This window comes from Lepisosteus oculatus, chromosome 11 (assembly GCF_040954835.1).
Source record: "Lepisosteus oculatus isolate fLepOcu1 chromosome 11, fLepOcu1.hap2, whole genome shotgun sequence".
Classification (NCBI taxonomy): domain Eukaryota; kingdom Metazoa; phylum Chordata; class Actinopteri; order Semionotiformes; family Lepisosteidae; genus Lepisosteus; species Lepisosteus oculatus.
Window position 1 is genome coordinate 591,402 of NC_090706.1, and position 20,320 is coordinate 611,721.

A 20,320-nucleotide genomic window follows, 5' to 3' on the forward strand; every position below is an offset into this window, starting at 1 on the left:
ATTACGTTGGTGTAGCCATTTGTCATTCACCCCCTGATCTGCTGTGTAGTCAGGCCACCGGTGTAGAATGACTGTTACCACAGTGAGGGACTGCGTTGCCCTACCACAAGCAGCTTGGGGTGACGTATATTACACCTGCAAGCAATTCAAGGCACTGTAGTGCCACCATGTGGCCATGCCTGGGAAAGCAATGACATGCAGGTGTCCTCTGCTGTACTTGGAGGCAGTGACCACTAGCAGCACCAGTGATGGCTGTTACTGCACCTGTGTTGGAAGCTGATCCATTGATCCAGCTATTTACCCAGTTAAAGACACACATTTACAATAAACACAAAACAAAACCTTTTTAACTCATTTTTATTATGGTAAAAGTTAGTAGTCATTAAAAACCTCAGGGATAATTTTTTGCAGTTGATATGTACACAAGGGCAGATACACAGGATTGATTTATTTCCCCAGCCTCCCCCACCCCTTTCCAAAAGTCACAACACAAAGGTTAAATGAGAAATTTACTGTTAGGTCTGCAAACAAAGAAAGCTGCATCTTGAACCTGGAGAAATGGTGTTGCTTGCCTAGTAATCAAAATGAAATGCTCACATTTACACAAACCACCCTTCCCCAGAATCGTTTTAGTGGATTACACTCTGCGGCACCAGAAATGTGCAGCACATGCAGTCTGGTCCTTAGAGAGCCCCATTAGCTAAAAGCAAATTAATACTCCGTCTCTACACTGACAGGAAAGGAACACAGGGACGTTAAGGTGACCTCCGTGACAGACAGGGGAAAAGAAGGATTTTTTGTTCAAATAGAGCAAGATTCCTTACACTGAGGCCTAATTACTAATCAATTTCGCTCCAGCAGGAGAAGTGCAAAGGTGGAAATCCGTTTTAAGAGTTATTTTGCGGTCATGTAACGTGCAGTAGCACAGGCCTGTTCCAGCATTCCCTGCCTCCCCAGGACTTCGGGCTGGGAACCTTCCGGAAGACAAGAGGGGGGGGTGCTCACACAGGGATCTCATTACAGGCAGGACAGACCAAGAGGTGCGCTGTCGGCTCCAACACTGCTGGAGCTGGGGGGATACGGCCGAGCCCCAGGACCGAGGGGTGAGCTGCCCTACCCAGGGTTAAGCAGTTAAGCAGGTTAAGCAGGAGCGGGTCTCCTCTCTTCCTCCTGGACTGCAGGGCTGCTGGACTCCGGCCCCCCCACTGGCAAGAGGGGCAGCAGCAGTGCAGTTCACAGAGAAGGCGCCGGCCCCAGCCAGAGGAGCCGAGGACAAACCAGGACCCCTGCTGGCTGCAGCAGGAGCACACAGCCGCCATGACAGCCTGTAGGTGCAGGCAGGAGAGCAGCCACCACAGCCCAGCCCTGCCCCCTCACCGTACCCACAGCCAGATACACCCTTCACACCCGCAGCTGACCAGCGTCGCTCACTGTGCACCCCACCTCTTCAGGAACAACACTGGCAATTTCAGTGGGTTTTTTTTTATCAATGATTCAAGTGGTGGAAATGTTTTGGTATCTTTTATTATCAATAATAAAATTAATCTTGTTACATAGTGAAAAACACCTGAAAAGGCCAGGCTGAGGAGAGGTACGTATCTGCACATTTTACAAGGGAAGAAAAGGCAAAGTGAATTACAAACATCTGGACACCTTCACAATAAAAACTCTCAATATTACTATTTTAATATTGAGTCAAACAGAAAACAAACAAGCCTCAAGCAAGCAAGGCAGAACGCTGGTAACCATGGCCTGCTGGTTCTCAGAGGTGGTGCTTAATTTTTACTGACCTACTTAACTATTAAAGTAATTTAACTCTTAACCAAATATGAAGAGGGAGGACAGTAATAAACACGCAAAGCCCTCGAACTGCTCACACCCCTGCCAAAGCTAGCGAACAGCTTTAGTTTGGCAAATTCAAAATCAACTTCTAACTACGCTCTAAAAAACCAGAGAGACTCCTACGCTTCAAACGCACACAAGTACAAATGTTTCCCAGCACAGTGCTGGCACTCAATAGAGCCCTTCTCCCCACCACCAAGTCCGGAAGTGGGCGCCTCTCCCAGAGACTGCCTGCAGGGCGGCGCTGTAGAGAGCCGCGGAACACAGTATGGAGTCAGTCTGGTAACACTCCAGCTCCCAAGAGCGGCAATTTCCCAGAACAATCAACTTAGGGATGCAAGGGTGTGAACAGTTCAGGAGAGGAGAGACATTTGCTGCAAGATGAAATGAAAAATCAGAAACGAAAGGACAGGTGGCGTTTGGGCCACAGGCAGGTGTGGAAGGCAGAGCTACTGCTGGCGGTGGGTGTGTATTGCAGCCGGCAGAGCCAGCTACACCCTCCTGGGAATACCAGACACCCACCAATCCTTCCATTCCTGCACCACTACTGAATGCAGATCATCAAGCCACCCTTGGGCACTCAGAAATGCTGCTCAGTCTCTCTATTTCCGCGTGCAGGCTTAGGCAAGTCGAGAGAGCACAAGTCGCGTCAGCCCCACGCTACAAGCAAAGGAAGCAAGGCATCGAACTGGACACAGAATCGGCTCCCAGCCCAGGCAGGGCTGTGAGCTGCTGTGCCTTTCCGAAATCCCTCCAGTGCCCCCCTTCCAGACACTGGATCAGACTCGGTTACCTGGGGCCATACAGAGCACCTCTATCCAGCGAGAGCCACGAGCCACAGGCGGCGGGGAAGAGCACGCCGCACAGGGCAGGCGAGGAGCGCAGGGACGTGAAGCTGGGGATCGGAACCGCCAGCCAGTGTCTCAGCCAGGAGAGGGGCAGCTCGAGCTCCTGGCTCTGCATTCTGTCAGTGCTTTCATCCACGAAACCTCCACTGAGCGCTTGCAAGGTTAAGGAGTAGCTAGAAAGGAAAAACGGACTTCGAATGGAAGGGAATGTGATGGCCAGGCCAGACGGCTGCTCCTCCTTCCTGGGGTGCGGGAGTGGGAGGGGTGGGGGTCAGGACTGAAATTTCATCACAAGAGAGGACCTCTGGCGGGACAGGCTACGGCACATCCGTTTCTCACCCACAGAAAACACAGCGTCAGGGGTGACGCCCCACCGCCACGCATGGCCAGAGGTGGAGCAGTTACCCCTGTGTCATTTCATTTCCTCCCAACCCCCCCACCCCCACGGGGTCACAAAAACGCGCCTGGGTCGGTGTAACTGTGCAGTTCTGATCCGTTCAGCTGAGTCTTCAAGGTCAGTATCGTGAAGCCAGAGTCTGAAATAAAAAAACAGACCTCAGTTCCTATTCTGCACAACCAGGCAGTTTATCCCCTCGAGGCTCCCGGACACTGTGGACGCTGTGGACAGGTGAAGAAGGGACCACAGCACTCCTGAGGTTTCCCTCTTTCACAACGTGCTGTTCTCCAGACGAGTGACTGTCCCGAGTCCGAGCAGCTCAGGGCATGCCCAGAGGGCAGCTCGTCCCCGCGCCCGCTCCCCGAGTGCTGGGAGCCAGGGGCTCGCTGGTCACTCTGCCCTCTGGGCATGCCCTGAGCCGCTCGGACTCGGGACAGTCACTCGTCTGGAGAACAGCACGTTGTGAAAGAGGGAAACCTCAGGAGTGCTGTGGTGCCTTCTTCACCTGTCCTTTACTTGTTCCTTTGCAGCCTAAGCACGCTGAACTGAACTTCTGTCCTGGCAAGTCTATAAACATCCCCTTCTATGTAAACAGACAAAATCACATATCTGTGTGTCTAAATTAAAACAGAAGCCTGACAATTCGAACACACAGAAACCCAGTTTACATGTACAGATATATACATATTGTGTATCAGTACGAAACATTTCTACACATTCAGACACAAGAGGGCAGCAGGCTGTGGGCTGGGCTCTCACCTGGGCGCTGGGGGAGTCTCACGCCTGCACGTCCACCAGCTCGGGGGGGAGAGGGGACTTGGGGTGCTTGCTCTCGAAGTGCTGCTTGAACGTCTTGGGGTCAGGCATCTGGGTCTGCAGGATCACAGCATGGAGACCTCCCCATCAGTTTCCAGTCCCAGTGCAGTAGACCAGTCCTGTTACAATAGGAGCTACAGTCCCAGTGCAGCAGGACAGTCTGTTACAATAGGAGCTACAGTCCCAGTACAGTAGACCAGTCTGTTACAATAGGAGCTACAGTCCCAGTGCAGTAGACCAGTCCTGTTACAATAGGAGCTACAGTCCCAGTACAGTAGACCAGTCTGTTACAATAGGAGCTACAGTCCCAGTGCAGTAGACCAGTCTGTTACAATAGGAGCTACAGTCCCAGTACAGTAGACCAGTCTGTTACAATAGGAGCTACAGTCCCAGTGCAGTAGGACGGTCAGCAGGCTCTGTGCACTGGGTGAAAGAGACTAACCCTGCACACAGGACAGGTGAAGACCAAAGCTGCCTTCGCCGCTGCCTTCTGATCGGCCCCCTGCTGCTTCTTCTTCTCTGCCTGCTTCTTGGCGTTCTTCTGCTGGGACTGAATCTTCTGCTGCCCGCGAGCCATGGCGCCCCTGCCAGGGGCAAGACAGGCAGGGAGGGAGGAGGACGGAACCGGATCAGAGAAGGTGGGGAGAAAGACAGGGAGTCAGCAGTGTGGTCATACAGCACAGGCACACACCTGTGTGACAGGCATGTGGAGGGCCAAAGAGAAGAACTACAAGCCAACAAGCACAGCAACACAGTTGTAGCATTTAGACACGAAAGCATCACAATCCCATTTAAACAGAGAGCAGACAGAACAGCATGGAGAAATACACACAGGCAGCACGCCCTCAGCACTGAAACTGGCAAATTCTCTCTCTGCCCGTGCTGCCCCCCTCCCCCTGTCTCAGTCCCCCTGGATCTCTGCTGCCATTCACACCCGGGCCACACTCTCTGACCCCAGGGCACCCAGAACACCTTCAGTATGCCAAACTGCTCATCAGCTTCACCGCTGAGCCACAAGAGCATCCAAACACATCATTCTTAAAAACAGAATCCTTCATGATGCGATCTCCGGACCAACCTGTCAGAAATGCGCAGTAAAGATGGTCAGAAGCACGCAGCCACTGTAAACACGCGACCGAAAGGCAGCTGGAGCAGCAGCAGGATGTGGTCTTGCAAGTGTTGTGTTCTAATCAAGACTGTTCCCGTTTCTGCAGGTGCACATGTACCCGATTCAAACCCTACTTCTTGTTCTCCCCTCCTGCTGCCTCTCTGCACCACTTTCTGGACCCCCTTTCAAGAGCCCATCAGTCCCCCCTCAGCCCTCAGTGCAGGAACGAGCTGCACACAGATACCAGAGCTGCTCAGGACTCGTGTGTCTGGACAGCAGCTGTGTTCTCTCAGCTCCCAGCTCCACTCTTCAGTGTCTGACACTGTTGTCCCACTGTTTTTAATTCTCAGACCGAACACGTATCGTACATTCTATGTATATACTTCGAAGGTCATTCGATTAATATTGATACTGTGAAGCATAATGTAAGTTCAGGCGCTTAAAAAGCTGACTTCATATTAGTCACGTTTTTATGACAACATTCCTAGGCAACTTGGGGCTATTGATAATAATAATAAACAATTTTATACAGCACCTTTAAAGGTGGCTTCTCAAAGTGCTTTACAGAATGACAACAATAAATAAGAAGAACACACAAGATAAAACAATTACAATCTATAGAGGAGACCGTGGAGGGGTGAAAAATGGAACCAGTTAAGTAAAGGTTTTTCTAAAGAAAAAGGTTTTGAGTCTGGATTTGAAGGAGTTCAGAGAAGGTGACTCTCTGATATCCTTGGACAGAGAGTTCCAGAGCTTGGGGGCATAACAGGAGAAGGCCCTGTCACCCCTAGAGTGTAGATGGCCTTGGGGGACAGTTAGGAGACCAGAATTAGAAGAGCAAAGGTTGCGAGGTGGGGAGTAGGGCGATAAAAGTTCAGACAGGTATTGAGGTGCCAAGCCATGCAGAGCCTCATAGGTGAGCATGAGGATTTTAAAGTCCACACGGAATTTTGTCCACGGAAGCCAATGCAAGGACTCCAGGATAGGAGTAATGTGAACACTTGCACTAGACCTGGTCAGGATTCTGGCTGCTGAATTTTGGACATACTGCAGCTTGTTCAGAGCAGATTTAGATACCCCAGCGAGTAGAGCATAACAGTAGTCAATTCGAGAGAACACAAATGTGTTGATCAGCTTTTCAGCCACAGTTAGTGATAGCATAGGGCGTAGTCTAGCGATATTTCTGAGGTGAAAAAAAAGATGTTTTGACAATATGCTGCACATGTGGGTCGAATGTTAAGCCAGAATCGAATATAACCCCAAGGTTTTTCAATTTAGATTGAAGCTCAGGTACAGAACCATCTACAGAGAGGGTTTAATGGGGCTCGAAATGCAGATTATATCACAGACAGGGTATCGGTTTAGCACGACGCGTATCTCAGAGGAAACGCTCCCCGATCTCGCAGTTTCTGTGAAGTTTCTGCCCGACAGCTGGCGGCGGAGCCGAGACTCGCCTGGGGGGCGCCGACACGGAGACAGAGGACACCCACACTGCACAGCGAAGCCCGCTCACGAACACACACACGCGGGGAATCAACACAACGACACCATGCCGCCAATCGGAGATGCCAGCGCGTCGGCAAGGAGAAGAGCCCAGAAAAAGCCAGCAGTGTCGATAAGATGTCCGGCCCGGCCTCAACAACATGGCTCTGTGCCTCTGTCTCTCTCGGCACCGCCGCCATGCAGCGCCCAGTTACAGCCTTGTTACTCACGACTTTCACCCCAGGGCGGTTTAAGGAACTCTCCAGTCTGCTTACGGACGCATTTCTTAAAAAAAAACAGTTGAGGAAAACTAAAAAATCAAACCGTTTTTATTCGTTACCTTCGCGAATCGCTCTTCCTCGCTCTCGCTCTTTCTCAACCTCTCTTCCTCTGGAGCCACCAGAGAGAGGCGCCGGATAGAGCGGCCCTTCGCGCCGAGACGGAGTGCTCTTTGCGCGGTTAGAGTGCCCCCCGCAGGATCGGAGGAGAAAGGCACACCAATAGGAATTGGCAATAAATTAGTCACGCAATTACGTTTCAGTCTCAAACATAATTAAAGTAATTTATTTTCCACAACTGTGTAGAAAAATAAAACAGTTGGACCCAGAACACATATTAACAATTCCAGCAATATAACTTTTACTCATGCAGTGACCTATGTCCAAAGGTTTGTGAGCTTCATACACTTAAATGGAACTCTTTGTTTTGTAAAATGTAAATCAAATTATAATTAACATGACACTGTCCATTTTTTGCTTCTTAAATGAAAAAGAAACTGATAATTGAAGGTAATGGGAATGACAGAAACATTGTCATGTTGAGTCTCAAATCGTATTTGCTCACCAGGTTGTGGTGCTGTTTACTGAACAATCACCCCAGCAGGTGCTGGTTTAGAGTTTCTAGTAACAGATTTAAACATCATAGAGAACTATCCCAGTGTGTGATTCCATAGGCACCTCTCATCCCAGTGTGTGTGATTCCATAGGCACCTCTCATCCCTGTGTGTGATTCCATAGGCACCTCTCATCCCTGTCTGTGATTCCATAGGCACCTCTCATCCCTGTGTGTGATTCCATAGGCACCTCTCATCCCTGTGTGTGATTCCATAGGCACCTCTCATCCCAGTGTGTGATTCCATAGGCACCTCTCATCCCAGTGTGTGTGATTCCATAGGCACCTCTAATTCCTGTGTATGATTCCATAGGCACCTCTCATCCCTGTGTGTGATTCCATAGGCACCTCTCATCCCTGTGTGTGATTCCATAGGCACCTCTCAACCCTGTGTGTGATTCCATAGGCACCTCTCATCCCAGTGTGTGATTCCATAGGCACCTCTCATCCCTGTGTGTGATTCCATAGGCACCTCTCATCCCTGTGTGTGATTCCATAGGCACCTCTCAACCCTGTGTGTGATTCCATAGGCACCTCTCATCCCAGTGTGTGATTCCATAGGCACCTCTTATCCCAGTGTGTGTGATTCCATAGGCACCTCTAATTCCTGTGTATGATTCCATAGGCGCCCCTATTCCCAGTCTGTGTAATACCATAGGCATCCCTAATCCCAGTGTGTGATTCCATAGACACCTCTCATCCCTGTGTGTGTGATTCCAGGAAACAGTTCAGGAGGGGTCTCATGATCTTTCCTGGGATGTAGAGGAAAGACAACCCTCTGTAATTTCCACAGATCCTACAAATTTACAGACAGATAAACAACCTAAACAAAAGGTTTTGCAAAAGAAAACATTATCCAAAATCAAGATCTTGTTTCTGGAAGGCTAATCCTGGGAGTGTCTCCTGTAGGACAGGTCTCGGGCAGCTCCAGTGTGAGTCTTGTAGTCCTCAGGTCAAGTCCAGCACTCGAGATCAGTTTTTATAGATTTATTATCTATTCTTAACTGAAAACATTTTAAAGAAAAAAAAACAGTATCGATCACACACAGCCCGATTAACACCACCCTGCCCTTATCGATCACGCAGCCCGATCAACACCACCCTGCCCATATCGATCACACACAGCTCGATCAACACCACCCTGCCCATATCGATCACACACAGCTCGATCAACACCACCCTGCCCATATCGATCACACACAGCCCGATCAACACCACCCTGCCCTTATCGATCACGCAGCCCGATCAACACCACCCTGCCCATATCGATCACACACAGCTCGATCAACACCACCCTGCCCATATCGATCACACACAGCTCGATCAACACCACCCTGCCCATATCGATCACACACAGCTCGATCAACACCACCCTGCCCATATCGATCACACGGCCCGATCAACAACACCCTGCCCTTATCGATCACGCAGCCCGATCAACACCACCCTGCCCGTATCGATCAAACACAGCTCGATCAACACCGCCCTGCCGGTATCGATCACACACAGCCCGATCAACACCACCCTGCCCTTATCGATCACGCAGCCCGATCAACACCACCCTGCCCGTATCGATCACACACAGCTCGATCAACACCACCCTGCCCGTATCGATCACACAGCCCGATCAACACCGCCCTGCCCTTATCGATCACACACAGCCCGATCAACACCACCCTGCCCATATCGATCACACAGCCCGATCAACACCACCCTGCCCATATCGATCACACACAGCCCGATCAACACCACCCTGCCCTTATCGATCACGCAGCCCGATCAACACCACCCTGCCCTTATTGATCACACACAGCCCGATCAACACCACCCTGCCCTTATTGATCACACAGCCCGATCAAGAGGCATTTAGATGCCGCGCTGCTTGTCTCCAGTCGGTGTGGGGCGTGCGATGGGTCTGCCGGGCTGCGTGCTGGTGTGTGTTGTGGGGGCGCTCAGCTGGGCACGGCCCTGACGCTGCTCAGGACCACGTGCTCGGACACGCGCGACGACAGCGGCTCAGACTTGCTCCCGTTGGTCAGCGACTTCTGGCTGGTGGTGCGTGCCAGGCGGCGGGCCTCCGCTCCCCGGCACCGCCGCAGCCCCCGGAAACAGCAGGAGAACGCGGCTTTGAACTCCCCCCGGAATTTCCCTGGGACACACGGAGAGAGAGGGAGACACTCTGAACCGCCGCCCTTCGCTCGGGAGGAGGAGAGCAGGCGGGAGACGGACGCTGGCCGCGACCTCACCGCTCAGGAAGTTGTAGATGATGGGGTTGGCGGCGCTGTTGGCGTAAACCAGCCAGTGGGAGAAGGTGAACCAGGCGTAGATGGCCTCGCGGTCGCCCGCGTTGTCGAACACGCCCGACACCCTGCAGGGGGAGGAGGAGGGAGTCAGGTGGTGGCTATCGTACCCCGGCTGGCTGCGCGGCGGGCGGGGGTGCCCACCTCTTCAGCACGTTCAGCACGCTGATGGGCAGGTAGCATAGGCTGAATACCAGCAGCACCACCAGCAGCATCTTGGCCGTCTTGCGGCGGGCGCGCAGCTGCTTGACCTCGGCGCTCGGCGCGGTGCCCGGCCGTGCCACCAACCCTGCGGACCCCGATGGCCTCTCGACCCCCGGCGCCTGCCCCCCGTCATCGCTGGACCCCGCACCCCTCACCCACTTCCGAGAGACGGCACCCGAGGCGCCGGGGATCTGGGGAGGAAGAGAGGGTCACCGGAGGGCTGGAGGGGCAGGCCGGTCGGCCGTCTCTCCGCCTGTCGCTCGGACGCGCTCACCTGTCGACTCCAGAGCTTGCGGAAGATTTGGAAGTACGCCATGAACATCAGGCACAGGGGGGCCAGGTAGGTCACCAGGAAGAAGCAGACATGATAGACGCGGGGGTACACCTCCCCTGAGACAGGAGAGAGGAGCAGAGTGAAGTCCCCAGAGACCCCACCTCAGTCCCCCCGCGCAGCTGCAGACAGAGACCACCCCAAACCCTCTGTGCAGCTGCAGCAGGAGACCCTGCCTGTAACCCTCTGTGCAGCTGCAGCAGGGGACCCTGCCTGTAACCCTCTGCGCAGCTGCAGCAGGGGACCCTACCTCACACCTCTGTGCAGCTGCAGCAGGGGACCCTGCCTCACACCTCTGTGCAGCTGCAGCAGGAGACCCTGCCTGTAACCCTCTGCGCAGCTGCAGCAGGAGACCCTGCCTGTAACCCTCTGCGCAGCTGCATCAGGGGCCCCTTGCCCAGCTGCTGCTCTGACTGATATATTAAATGACAGACCGACCAGGTGGCCTCCCCGATTTCCCCCCAGACTCCAGCCCCACGCTGGCTTGCTCGCTCTCACCCCCCCAGCGCTCCTCGCACACAGACAGCAGCTGGGTCCGATTGGCCAGCTCGGGGATCATGCTGCTGGTCTCCATGACGACGGCCTGGGGCACCATGATGGCGAGGGACAGCAGCCAGATGAGCACGATGCTGTTGCGTGCCCGCCGCGCGGTGCTCTTGAACATCAGCGGGTGGCAGATGGCGTACCAGCGGTCCAGGGCGATGAAGCTGAGGGTGAGGACTGACACCGACACTGAGACCGTCTGAGGGAGAGGGGGGGGCAGATGGAGAGGAAGAGAAGCAGAGATCGAGAGCAGACGCGAGCGCTTCTACCACACTTACAGTAGAACAAGAACACCCAGCATCTGTAATTCACTCTGTGTACCACACGAGGGCAGTGATGTCACTGAGAGAGCAGCTGGGCAGTAAACCGGCTTCGAACATGAGGAAGAGCCGTTCTTTCCCTCCCTCTGGCTCCTGGATCTGCCCTGAAGGACTCTGGGCTCGTAGGTGTGGCCTGCTGCCCCGCAGGGGGACAGAGATGCACGGAGACACAGCGCACAGACAGGCACTGGGCTGTGCTGGACCTGCTCCCCTCAGCCAGGCTCTTCCAGGTGGCTTCTGTACACGTAGCCTCTGTAGCAAGACACAGGGCTTTAACACAGACCCAGGAGCCACAGCTGCAACTTCTTTTGGCCTCAAGGCCAGAAACACCCAGTGCCCAGCTCACACCTGTCCCCCAGGCGTTTCCAGACAGATCCCAGGGAGTGGGGAGCAACAGCAGTGTGGATCATATCCCAGCTGCCTCCTGTGGTCTGTCCTGAAGGCCCTGGGGCGTCCTGGACTGACTGCCAGTCCTGAAGAGCCATCCTGCTGGGAGAGCAGGCTCGGGACACACAGCACACAGCACACACAACACAGCACACACAACACACACAGCACACACAACACAGCACACACAACACAGCACACACAGCACACACAGCCCATACAGCCCATACAGCACACAGCACACACAATACACACAGTACACATAACACACAAAGCACACAGCACACAGCACACAGCACACAGCACACAGCACACAGCACATTCAACACACACACAGCCCATACAGCACACAGCACACACAATACACACAGACACAACACATGCCACCAGGCTGCAGAGCGCTACCTGCAGGTAGGGGATGACCTTGCACAGCGTCTGGCCGAAGAACCAGCTCTCTGTGATGTCCACCACCAGGCTGACCGGCAGGCAGATGGCAGTGACCAGCAGGTCGGCCAGAGAGAGGTTTACTATGAAGTAGTTAGTGACCGTCCTCATGTGGTGATTCCTCCAGACAGCCAGACACACTGAGAGAGCAGAGAGGGACAGAGGGGGGAGAGGAGGAGAGAGAGGAGGAGTGAGAGGGGAGAGAGGAGACAGAAGAGGAGTGAGAGGGGGAGTGAGAGGGGGGAGAGGAGGAGAGAGAGGAGACAGAAGAGGAGTGAGAGGGGGAGTGAGAGGAGGAGTGAGAGGGGGAGAGGAGGAGTGAGAGGAGAGAGAGGAGGAGAGAGGAGGAGTGAGAGGGGAGAGAGGAGGAGTGAGAGGAGAGAGAGGAGGAGAGAGGAGGTGTGAGAGGGGAGAGAGGAGGAGTGAGAGGAGACAGAAGAGGGGGGACAGATGGAGAGATGCAGGCAGTTGTTCAGGAGTGAATAAGGAGAAGCAGAGCCCAGGTAGGCAGGTTCAGTACAGAGACTGCAGACAGTCCACCAAACCCTTAATGTGTCAGTCATTCCTTCCTCAGGCCAGGAAGCTAGGGGCCCTGTACAGTGTCCGAAGCCCTGGACTGGACTGGACTCTTCCCCGAAACCTGCTAGGAGTAACGAGAGTCATGATCTCCGAAGAGCTACAGTGAGTCATTGCTTGATTCATGAACGCCATCAGATCCCCTTGCGAGTGTCCACTGGCTCCCTCATCATCCCTCCCCCACGGGAGACGCCTGTGAAGAGAGCGCCCTCTGGTGGCAGTTCTATGCTCCAGCCCAGCTGGATCCAAATCTGAGCTGACCCTCACTCTAGCAGCGGTCAATCCAGCTGCTCTGTCCGTTCTCCTCTCTACCTGCCTGTCCACCTGCCCTGGACGGCCCTGTTTGTCCGAGTGGTGGTCAGTGGCGGTCAGCTCACCCAGGATGTTGCCGGTCAGCGCCACGACGAAGACGAAGATGTAGCCGGCGATCAGGACCCACTCGTACTGCCGGGGGAAGAGGTACTCCTTCCACAGGTAGCGCAGGATCTCCTCCTCATAGTCCGAGTGAGCCCCTCCGGCCTGCGCCGTGCCATTGGGCTCGGAGGCCCCCGGAGCGCTGGCGTTCAGCTGGGCTCGGTCCATCCCGCCCCGGGTCAGGAGGTCAGGGGGTCCGCACTGCCGCACCAGGCCCTGGGGAGGACGCAGGGAGGGGAGGGAAGGAGCGCTCTTTACTGACCGCCATTGACTCCCCTCGCCGCCCGGTCAGGAAGGCAGTGGGTCAGTATCAGTGTGTGACCGGCCAGTGTGCCAGTCAGGGTGTGTGCCAGTGCATTGGTCAGTGTACCAGTCGGTCAGTGTACTGGCCATAGTGTGTACCAGGCAGTGTGTTGGTCAACATGTGTACCAGTCAGTGTGTGAGTCAGCAAGTATACCAGTCACAAAGCATCAGTCAGTGTTCCGGTCAGTGTGTGTGTCGGTCAGTATGTGAACAGGTCACTGTGTGTACCAGGCAGTGTGTGTACCGGTCAGTGTTCTTAGTCAGGATCATTGTGTGCTGCAGCCTGTCTCAGGACCAGACGTCAGCCTGCAGCTCAGAGAGACACCAGGCTCAGCTGCACACTGGCTGCAAGCAGGTCAGCCAAGATCGGGCTGCGAACGCACACTGACCAGTACACACACTGAGCCTGCTGGCAGGGGGAAGAGCTCAGGGGGTCGAGAGGACCGCCTGTGGCACAGCAGGGTCCCGGCATCCCCTGGACTGTCCAACCTGACTCGTTAATCTAACGCATTATTTTCTGAGAGAAAGGTAGGAGGGGTGTGTTTCAGTTCAGGCTGTAACATGCACGTCTTTAAAGGGACAGTTATCTATTAAACAGCTGTTAGCCTGGACAGAACTGTGACAGGTGTGCAGTTAGACATGAGCCGATCGGCTGTGTAACAGAGCTCAGGCAGATACTACCTCACAAGGCAGATACTGGAGCCCAGGCCCAGGGCTGTTACCAACAACAGCTGACCATGTGGGCACAGATTGATGGGGGACATCTATATGGACTACAGACCCCTGAATCGTTACATCATTAGAGGCACTAACGATCATGGACGTTAATCAAAGTTAATCTCCACCAAATACGGACTAGTCGATTCAAGGAAGAATTGGAGAACTCAGAAGGAGAAGGTCACCTTTCAGTCTGGCCTGGCATTATCTGCCTCATTGCTTGTCGATACATCGATCGATCGGCAGGGGGCGGGAGTCCTGCAGCGCCGCCGGGGTGTCTTGACGGGATGACCGCAGGCGTGACCCAGCCAGCTGTCCGCGCCCAGGCTGGACCGTGCTGTCAACACGCCGGGGCCGCCCGACAGTCCGGCCCATCCGGCCGGTCCGGCGCCGTGGTGCGTCTGCGCAGCGGTGACCGCGAGCAGAGACGGGCGGGAGCGCGAGTCGCGAAGCGCATTTTTGATCGCTCAAGCACCGTGTCAATAACCCCCACTGCTAAAGATCACTAACGGGGGTACTGGATTGACCAGTAAAAATACTTAGACTGAATACCGTAATCTTTCATTTAAGACAATTTTACCCGCGTCTAACCCGGGCTTCGTGCTGAAGTTGCTTGAGGAGTATACGGACCGGCGCGTTAATAATGAACGGTTCACCTGCCGCCTTACTCACAGCTTAAACCCTGAGTAACGGTTTGGGCAGCTGGATGTCAAAAGGCAAGTTATCTGACAGTCGGTAAGGATGTTAATCCCCTGATCAGCTGCAGACACTGGGTCGAAAAGGTTGCCTGAGTTCGGTTCTTGTCCAGCCGCGAGTTCAGACACTGTCAGGGGCGCCGGGGCGTCTTTTCAACTGGTTCTGAAATACAGTATATCGGAATATTCCGTCCTCAGTGTCCAGACCACCAGACTAGTGCCTTTATCTCCCAAGACTCCGGCCGCCGTCACCCCTCGACCCGCCCTGCCCGGAGCTTCCGAGCTCCCTGGAGACTCGACCTGTCGGCGAAATCTTCTTCCAAGGGTTGGAGACGAGATCCATGTTCTCCATTTTATCTCTCCCCGTAACACTTGGCGCCTGTTGCTTCATACGTAGAACAGAAACGCGACTCTCAAACCGTCCTGCGAGGAGCCCGCCCGACAGAGGAACCGCGACCGGACCCGCCCGGACCGCCTGCGGACCGTCGCTAGAAACGGGTCTTTTTACAGAAAGAACGCTTCCCTCTTAAGAATCAGCTTTGTAACTGGGGTCATGTCCTCGGGGAAAGTAAACCGAAGACACAGGCAGCCCACCTGTTGAAACCGGGTAATAGATAAACCACCTCGCACCACAGACCCGCACTGCCCCCCGCACAGACCCGCACAGAGCCCGTACTGCCCCCCGCACAGAGCCCGTACTGCCCCCCGCACTGCCCCCTGCACAGAGCCCGTACTGCCCCCCGCACAGAGCCCGTACTGCCCCCCGCACAGACCCGCACAGAGCCCGCACTGACCCCCGCACAGACCCGCACAGAGCCCGTACTGCCCCCCGCACAGAGCCCGCACTGCCCCCCGCACAGACCCGCACAGACCCGCACAGAGCCCGCACTGCCCCCCGCACAGACCCGCACTGACCCGCACTGACCCCCACACTGTCCGTTATCCCCGGTCCGCCGCTGTCCAGCAGTCTGTTCAGCCGGAGGGTTAGACAGACACCGACTCCCAGCTGGACAGTGGCCGTCAGAGTCCGGCCGGATGGTCAGTCAGGGTCAGGGGCAGACCAGCGGGTCCCGGGACAGATGTGTGTGGGTCAGTAGAAACGACGGAGGTGATTTTTTAAATACATACAACACAGCCAAAGCAGCGTTTCTTCTTTCACCCGGACACACTCACACAAACCAGACTGAGGGGAGTCACCCTCAATCGCGCCCCACATTCCCTCTCCAACCGCACGCGCAGCGGTGCCGGTCCAGTCTACATCCAGACCCGCACTGCAGCCGGGAGCGGCGGCTCCCCGGGGTGACCCCGGCTTCTCAGAGGGATGCGTGCCGGGAAGCGGACGGAGCTGTGAGGAACGCAGCGCGCTGTCCTCGGGGCTGTCTTACTGCTGCTTCGTGTTTACTGCCGCAGAGGTCCGAGCTCCGAGGTCCGAGGTACGCAGTACAGGACACAGTGCACAGTACGGAGCAGAGCAACACAAGACAAGCGAGACGGACAAGACGCTGGACAGACTGGAGGAGGAGGAGAGGTGATGAAGAGCTCTTACCCACTGCGCACATTCCTCTCCAATCTGCCCGAGCCGGCTCGTCCCCTTACTTCCGAGACAAGCAGGGTCCCCGAAAAACAGCACGAACGAGAGAGAGACAGAGGCTCGGCGAGACCTTCCCCACCAGACGCGCGGACGCTAAAGTTGCAGGAGAAGCGCCGGCAGAGCAGGAGTTTCAGGGGTGTGGCTCAGAGAGACCGCCTCGGACCCGTTCCCCCGGTAGCCCAGCTAACCCAGCCCGAGCCCGGCCGGGGGCTGCCGAGCCGCGGGCCGCACTGCAGGGGGCTAATGAGTTCCCTTCCTGCGGAGCAGTGTGAGGGGCTGCTGCAGGGGAGGGGGGGTGTGTGTCGATCAAGCAAGCACGGAGACCTCCCCTCTGTCTGAGGCGCCGGGCGCGGGTCCCGCGCTCCGCGGACGAACACGAGAGCGAACCGAGTCCGCGAGGAAGACGGGCGCTTCCTGGCGCGCGGGCGGGGGGTCGACAAGAACACGCGAATAGAGGAGAGAAGGGGGAGGAAGAGGAGGAGGAGGCGGGGCAGCGCGGACGGAACCAGACGGGACATGGGAGGAATTTAACGGGGATGAGGCAGAGAAGCTCCGGGGCCGAGCGCGTTGCGTTGCATTTCCAGATCACCCCCCTGCGGACTGTGAGTCAGACTGAGCACAAGAGCCAGTCGGCTGAAACAGGCTAACCCACCACTCGGTGCCTAATTGAGAACACGGTTTTCCAGCTCCGAACAGCTGCAGAGCTTCAGTCAGGTGGAGTGAGGTGATTCGGAGACTCCAGCAGCCGAGCTGAAAGCCCGCCAGTGGCTGGACAGTGACCGCCGGGCCCCACCTGCCAGGGGGGATGGATCAGGCAGCGCCAGGGTCCCAGGACCTAAACCCCAACTCTGCCCTGGGGCCACGGGTCTTTCAGGAGGTGTCAATACTGTCGGAGTCCAGGGCTCGAACCTGGAGATGAGCTGCAGCCCCTTCTGCCTGTGTGGAGACTGGATCTGCCTCCCAGCCCAGTCCCACTGCCCAGTCCCACTGCCCAGCTCAGCACTGCCCAGTACCACTGTCCAGTACCACTGCCCAGCTCACCACTGTCCAGTCCTTATCTCCAATCTCACTGCCCAGTCCCACTATCCAGTCCCACTGCCCAGCTCAGCACTGCCCAGTCCTACTGTCCAGTACCGCTGCCCAGCTCACCACTGTCCAGTCCTTATCTCCAATCTCACTGCCCAGTCCCACTGCCCGGTCCCACTGTCCAGTCCCACTGTCCAGTCCCACTGCCCAACTCACCACTGTCCAGTCCTTATCTCCAATCTCACTGCTCAGTCCCACTATCCAGTCCCAATGTCCAGTCCGCTTGTCCAGTCCTTATTTCCAATCTCACTGCCCAGTCCCACTGTCCAGTCCCACTGTCCAGTCCTTATCTCCAATCTCACTGCCCAGTCCCACTGCCTGGTCCCACTGTCCAGTCCCACTGTCCAGTCCGCTTGTCCAGTCCTTATTTCCAATCTCACTGCCCAGTCCCACTGTCCAGTCCCACTGTCCAGTCCTTATCTCCAATCCCACTGTCCAGTCCCACTTTCCAGTCACAAGATCATGATCAAGATGAAGCCCATGACTCAGGTCAGGGTGGTCCTGCACCAGGGGGATTGCAGTGGACAGTAAGGTGTCAGAAGGTTCTGCTCTGCCTGTCTGGGGGGCTGGGGGCTCATGTTCAGCACCAGCTCCTGTTCAGTGTACCCAGAGAGAAGCATGCTCACGGCTGTGCCAGTACTCACACACCTTGTCTAGAGGTTAGTCTGCTGCAGTCCTGGTATGTCTTTGACTAGAGTCTCGCCTTGTCAACCTCTGCTGGGCCCACAGCTCTGCTCGGCGCAAGAACACAACCAATTAGACATGTTCACTGTGCACTGGCCCGTCCCTGCCGCCACCTAATCTCCAGGTCATCACAGGGACCTTTGTGTTTGGAGTTGTCCCAGCACTTTGCCTGATCACACATCACACCGATCGATAAGGACCACGAGAAAGACTCCCTCCCCGCTCCGCTCGCAGACAAAGCAACTGTCCTGTCTTGCTGTCCTGTCACAATGAGTACTGACAGATTCCAACGAGTCAGCAAGCCAGCCCACTGGGAGATACAGGAGAAACACTTCTCGTCTGCGTTTCTCAAGGTACCGCGGCAAATTAGCGCTGTCAGTCTGGGCACCAAGCTCTGCTCAGATGACACGCTGGAGTGAGGATCTGTGTGTGTGTCTGCGTGCATGTCTGTGTCTGCGTCTATGTGCTTGTGTGTGCGTCTCTGTGTGTGTGTGTGTGTGTGTGTGTGCTTGTGTGTGCATGTCTGTGTGTGTGATTGTGTGTGTCTGTGCGTCTGTGTGTGTGTCTGTGTGTCTGTGTGTATGTCTGTGTGTGCGTGTGTCTGTGTGTGTATGTCTGTGTGTGTGTGACTGTGTGTGTATGTCTGTGCGTGTGTCTGTGCGTGTGTCTGTGTGTGTGCCTGTGTGTATGTCTGTGTGTGTATGTCTGTGTGTATGTGACTGTGTGTATGTGACTGTGTGTGTATGTCTGTGCGTGTGTCTGTGCGTGTGTCTGTGTGTGTGTGCCTGTGTGTATGTCTGTGTGTGTATGTCTGTGTGTATGTGACTGTGTGTGTATGTCTGTGCGTGTGTCTGTGCGTGTGTCTGTGTGTGTGTGCCTGTGTGTATGTCTGTGTGTGTATGTCTGTGTGTGTGTGACTGTGTGTGTATGTCTGTGCGTGTGTCTGTGCGTGTGTCCGTGTGTGTGTCTGTGGCTGAGGAAGAGTTGCTTCATTAGAGCTCTAAAAGACAATGATGCCAGCTTCAGCTGGGCAGGATACCTGTGTCACTCCTGCCGTACAGCCAGACAGAGCGCCAGCGGGACACTGGCTGCCCGGGTGGGGTAAGAATCAGCTGGGAGATGCCCAGCAGAGACTCACCAGTCACTCTGCCCTGTGCTGGGCATTCTCAATCACTGGCTCCTGCCCTTGAATCTTCTCACGTGGCTTGTATTGTGTCCAGCTTCACACAGGCGTTGCAGATGCCCAACAGGGATATAAAGATGGTTCACAAGAAGGAAATGAAGGAAATGAAGAGAAAATGTCTCGACCAGCAGAATTCAACAGGGGCTCTTACACAGACTGACTTATACTGCAGGACAGCCTCAGATCCGGTGTCCTGCTGTCCTGTGTGGCACGCTGCAGGAGACAGAACCAGGACTCGGACCCAGAACCAGACCAGGCCCACTGGCTCTCCGTTAGGAATCCGAGCTCGCCTGGAACGAAGCCTGAATTAATATGCAGGCTGCTTTGGGGATATTAAGAAAGTGAAGATCTTGGAAGCAAGACAGGGGACCACCCAGAAGCTGAAGCTGTGCTTCCATGGTAACAGTACAAACAAACAGGTGACAACTGTCCCTTTGAAATGAAAGCGCGGCCACGTCTCTCATTAAGGCCCAGAGCGTGGAGCGGGAGCTGATGGGAGGCGCAGTGGTCTCTGGCCATGGTGGCAGGAGCACAGGGGAGAGGAGCAGGCTGTCAGCGCAGGCTCCTTCCGGAATGAGGATTCGTCACGTCTCCTGCCGTCCCCCTTCACACTCCCGGGCTCCTGTCACTGAAATCACAGGCAGGCAGGAAAAATGAGCTCAAATCAAATCAAATAATAATGTTTCACAAGCACTGAAGCCTTCTGCGCCGGGAAAGAGCTGTAATAGTGCCCCCCCTCGTTATTCTGAACCCTTCCTTTGTGACAGAGACCGAGCGCTGGGGTGAGACCGGGGTGAGACCGAGGTGCGCCGGATCATTCTCACACTCTCACACTCTCACACGGCTGGGCTGTGCCTGTCCTGCGGCCCCGGAGGGGGATTGGCGTGTTGCAGCAACAGCAGGAGCTTCCTGCCACCAGAGCTGGGGTCTGCATGGTACCCCAGCGGGGGGCTCCCTCAGTAACGCTGTGCGCCTCGGACCCCTGCCAGCCAGCGGCAGACTCTTCCGCTGCCCGGGCCCTGTGTCCGTGTCCATGATGGTGTTCCATGTTCAAATCGGGTGCAGAAGGTTAGCAAGGGCGTTGCATGTCCAGGAGCCCGCAGAGGTCCGTGAAAAACTCAGCCCCACTCGCGGTCACCTCTGTCACCCAGTCCTGT

General features: G+C 55.4%; 2 protein-coding genes across 4 annotated transcripts; both read right to left on the reverse strand.

Annotated features, from left to right (window-relative positions):
- Positions 1–340: 340 nt before the first annotated feature.
- On the reverse strand, positions 341–6,929 carry LOC107077494 (zinc finger protein 706). Its single transcript, XM_069195453.1, has 4 exons — positions 6,834–6,929; positions 4,346–4,487; positions 3,847–3,960; positions 341–3,226 (listed from the first exon to the last, which is right to left on the reverse strand). The coding sequence occupies exons 2-3, from the start codon at positions 4,478–4,480 to the stop codon at positions 3,865–3,867; spliced, it is 231 nt and encodes a 76-aa protein (XP_069051554.1). The 5' UTR covers positions 4,481–4,487; positions 6,834–6,929; the 3' UTR covers positions 341–3,226; positions 3,847–3,864.
- A 99-nt stretch (positions 6,930–7,028) lies between these two features.
- Positions 7,029–19,581, reverse strand: LOC102682232 (orexin/Hypocretin receptor type 1-like). Of its 3 annotated transcripts, none has more exons than XM_015348481.2 (8): positions 19,119–19,581; positions 12,867–13,119; positions 11,875–12,053; positions 10,718–10,961; positions 10,163–10,278; positions 9,829–10,079; positions 9,631–9,752; positions 7,029–9,533 (listed from the first exon to the last, which is right to left on the reverse strand). In XM_015348481.2, the coding sequence occupies exons 2-8, from the start codon at positions 13,069–13,071 to the stop codon at positions 9,337–9,339; spliced, it is 1,314 nt and encodes a 437-aa protein (XP_015203967.2). In that variant the 5' UTR covers positions 13,072–13,119; positions 19,119–19,581; the 3' UTR covers positions 7,029–9,336. The 3 variants fall into 3 exon arrangements, with proteins under 3 accessions (XP_015203967.2, XP_015203966.2, XP_069051849.1); XM_015348480.2 differs by lacking the exon at positions 19,119–19,581 and adding an exon at positions 16,166–16,605; XM_069195748.1 differs by lacking the exon at positions 19,119–19,581 and adding an exon at positions 14,597–14,750.
- Between the last annotated feature and the right edge of the window lie 739 nt (positions 19,582–20,320).

Excerpts from the sequence above, each read along its gene's own strand:
- LOC107077494 (XM_069195453.1), bottom strand. The coding sequence starts at position 4,480 with ATGGCTCGCGGGCAGCAGAAGATTCAGTCCCAGCAGAAGAACGCCAAG. Across the intron at positions 3,961-4,345 it reads TCACCTGTCCTGTGTGCAGG|ACCCAGATGCCTGACCCCAA; the intron begins GTTAGTCTCTTT and ends GTGATCCTGCAG.
- LOC102682232 (XM_015348481.2), bottom strand. The coding sequence starts at position 13,071 with ATGGACCGAGCCCAGCTGAACGCCAGCGCTCCGGGGGCCTCCGAGCCC. Across the intron at positions 10,279-10,717 it reads GTGCGAGGAGCGCTGGGGGG|GGGAGGTGTACCCCCGCGTC; the intron begins GTGAGAGCGAGC and ends CTCCTGTCTCAG. Across the intron at positions 9,534-9,630 it reads CATCTACAACTTCCTGAGCG|GGAAATTCCGGGGGGAGTTC; the intron begins GTGAGGTCGCGG and ends CGTGTGTCCCAG.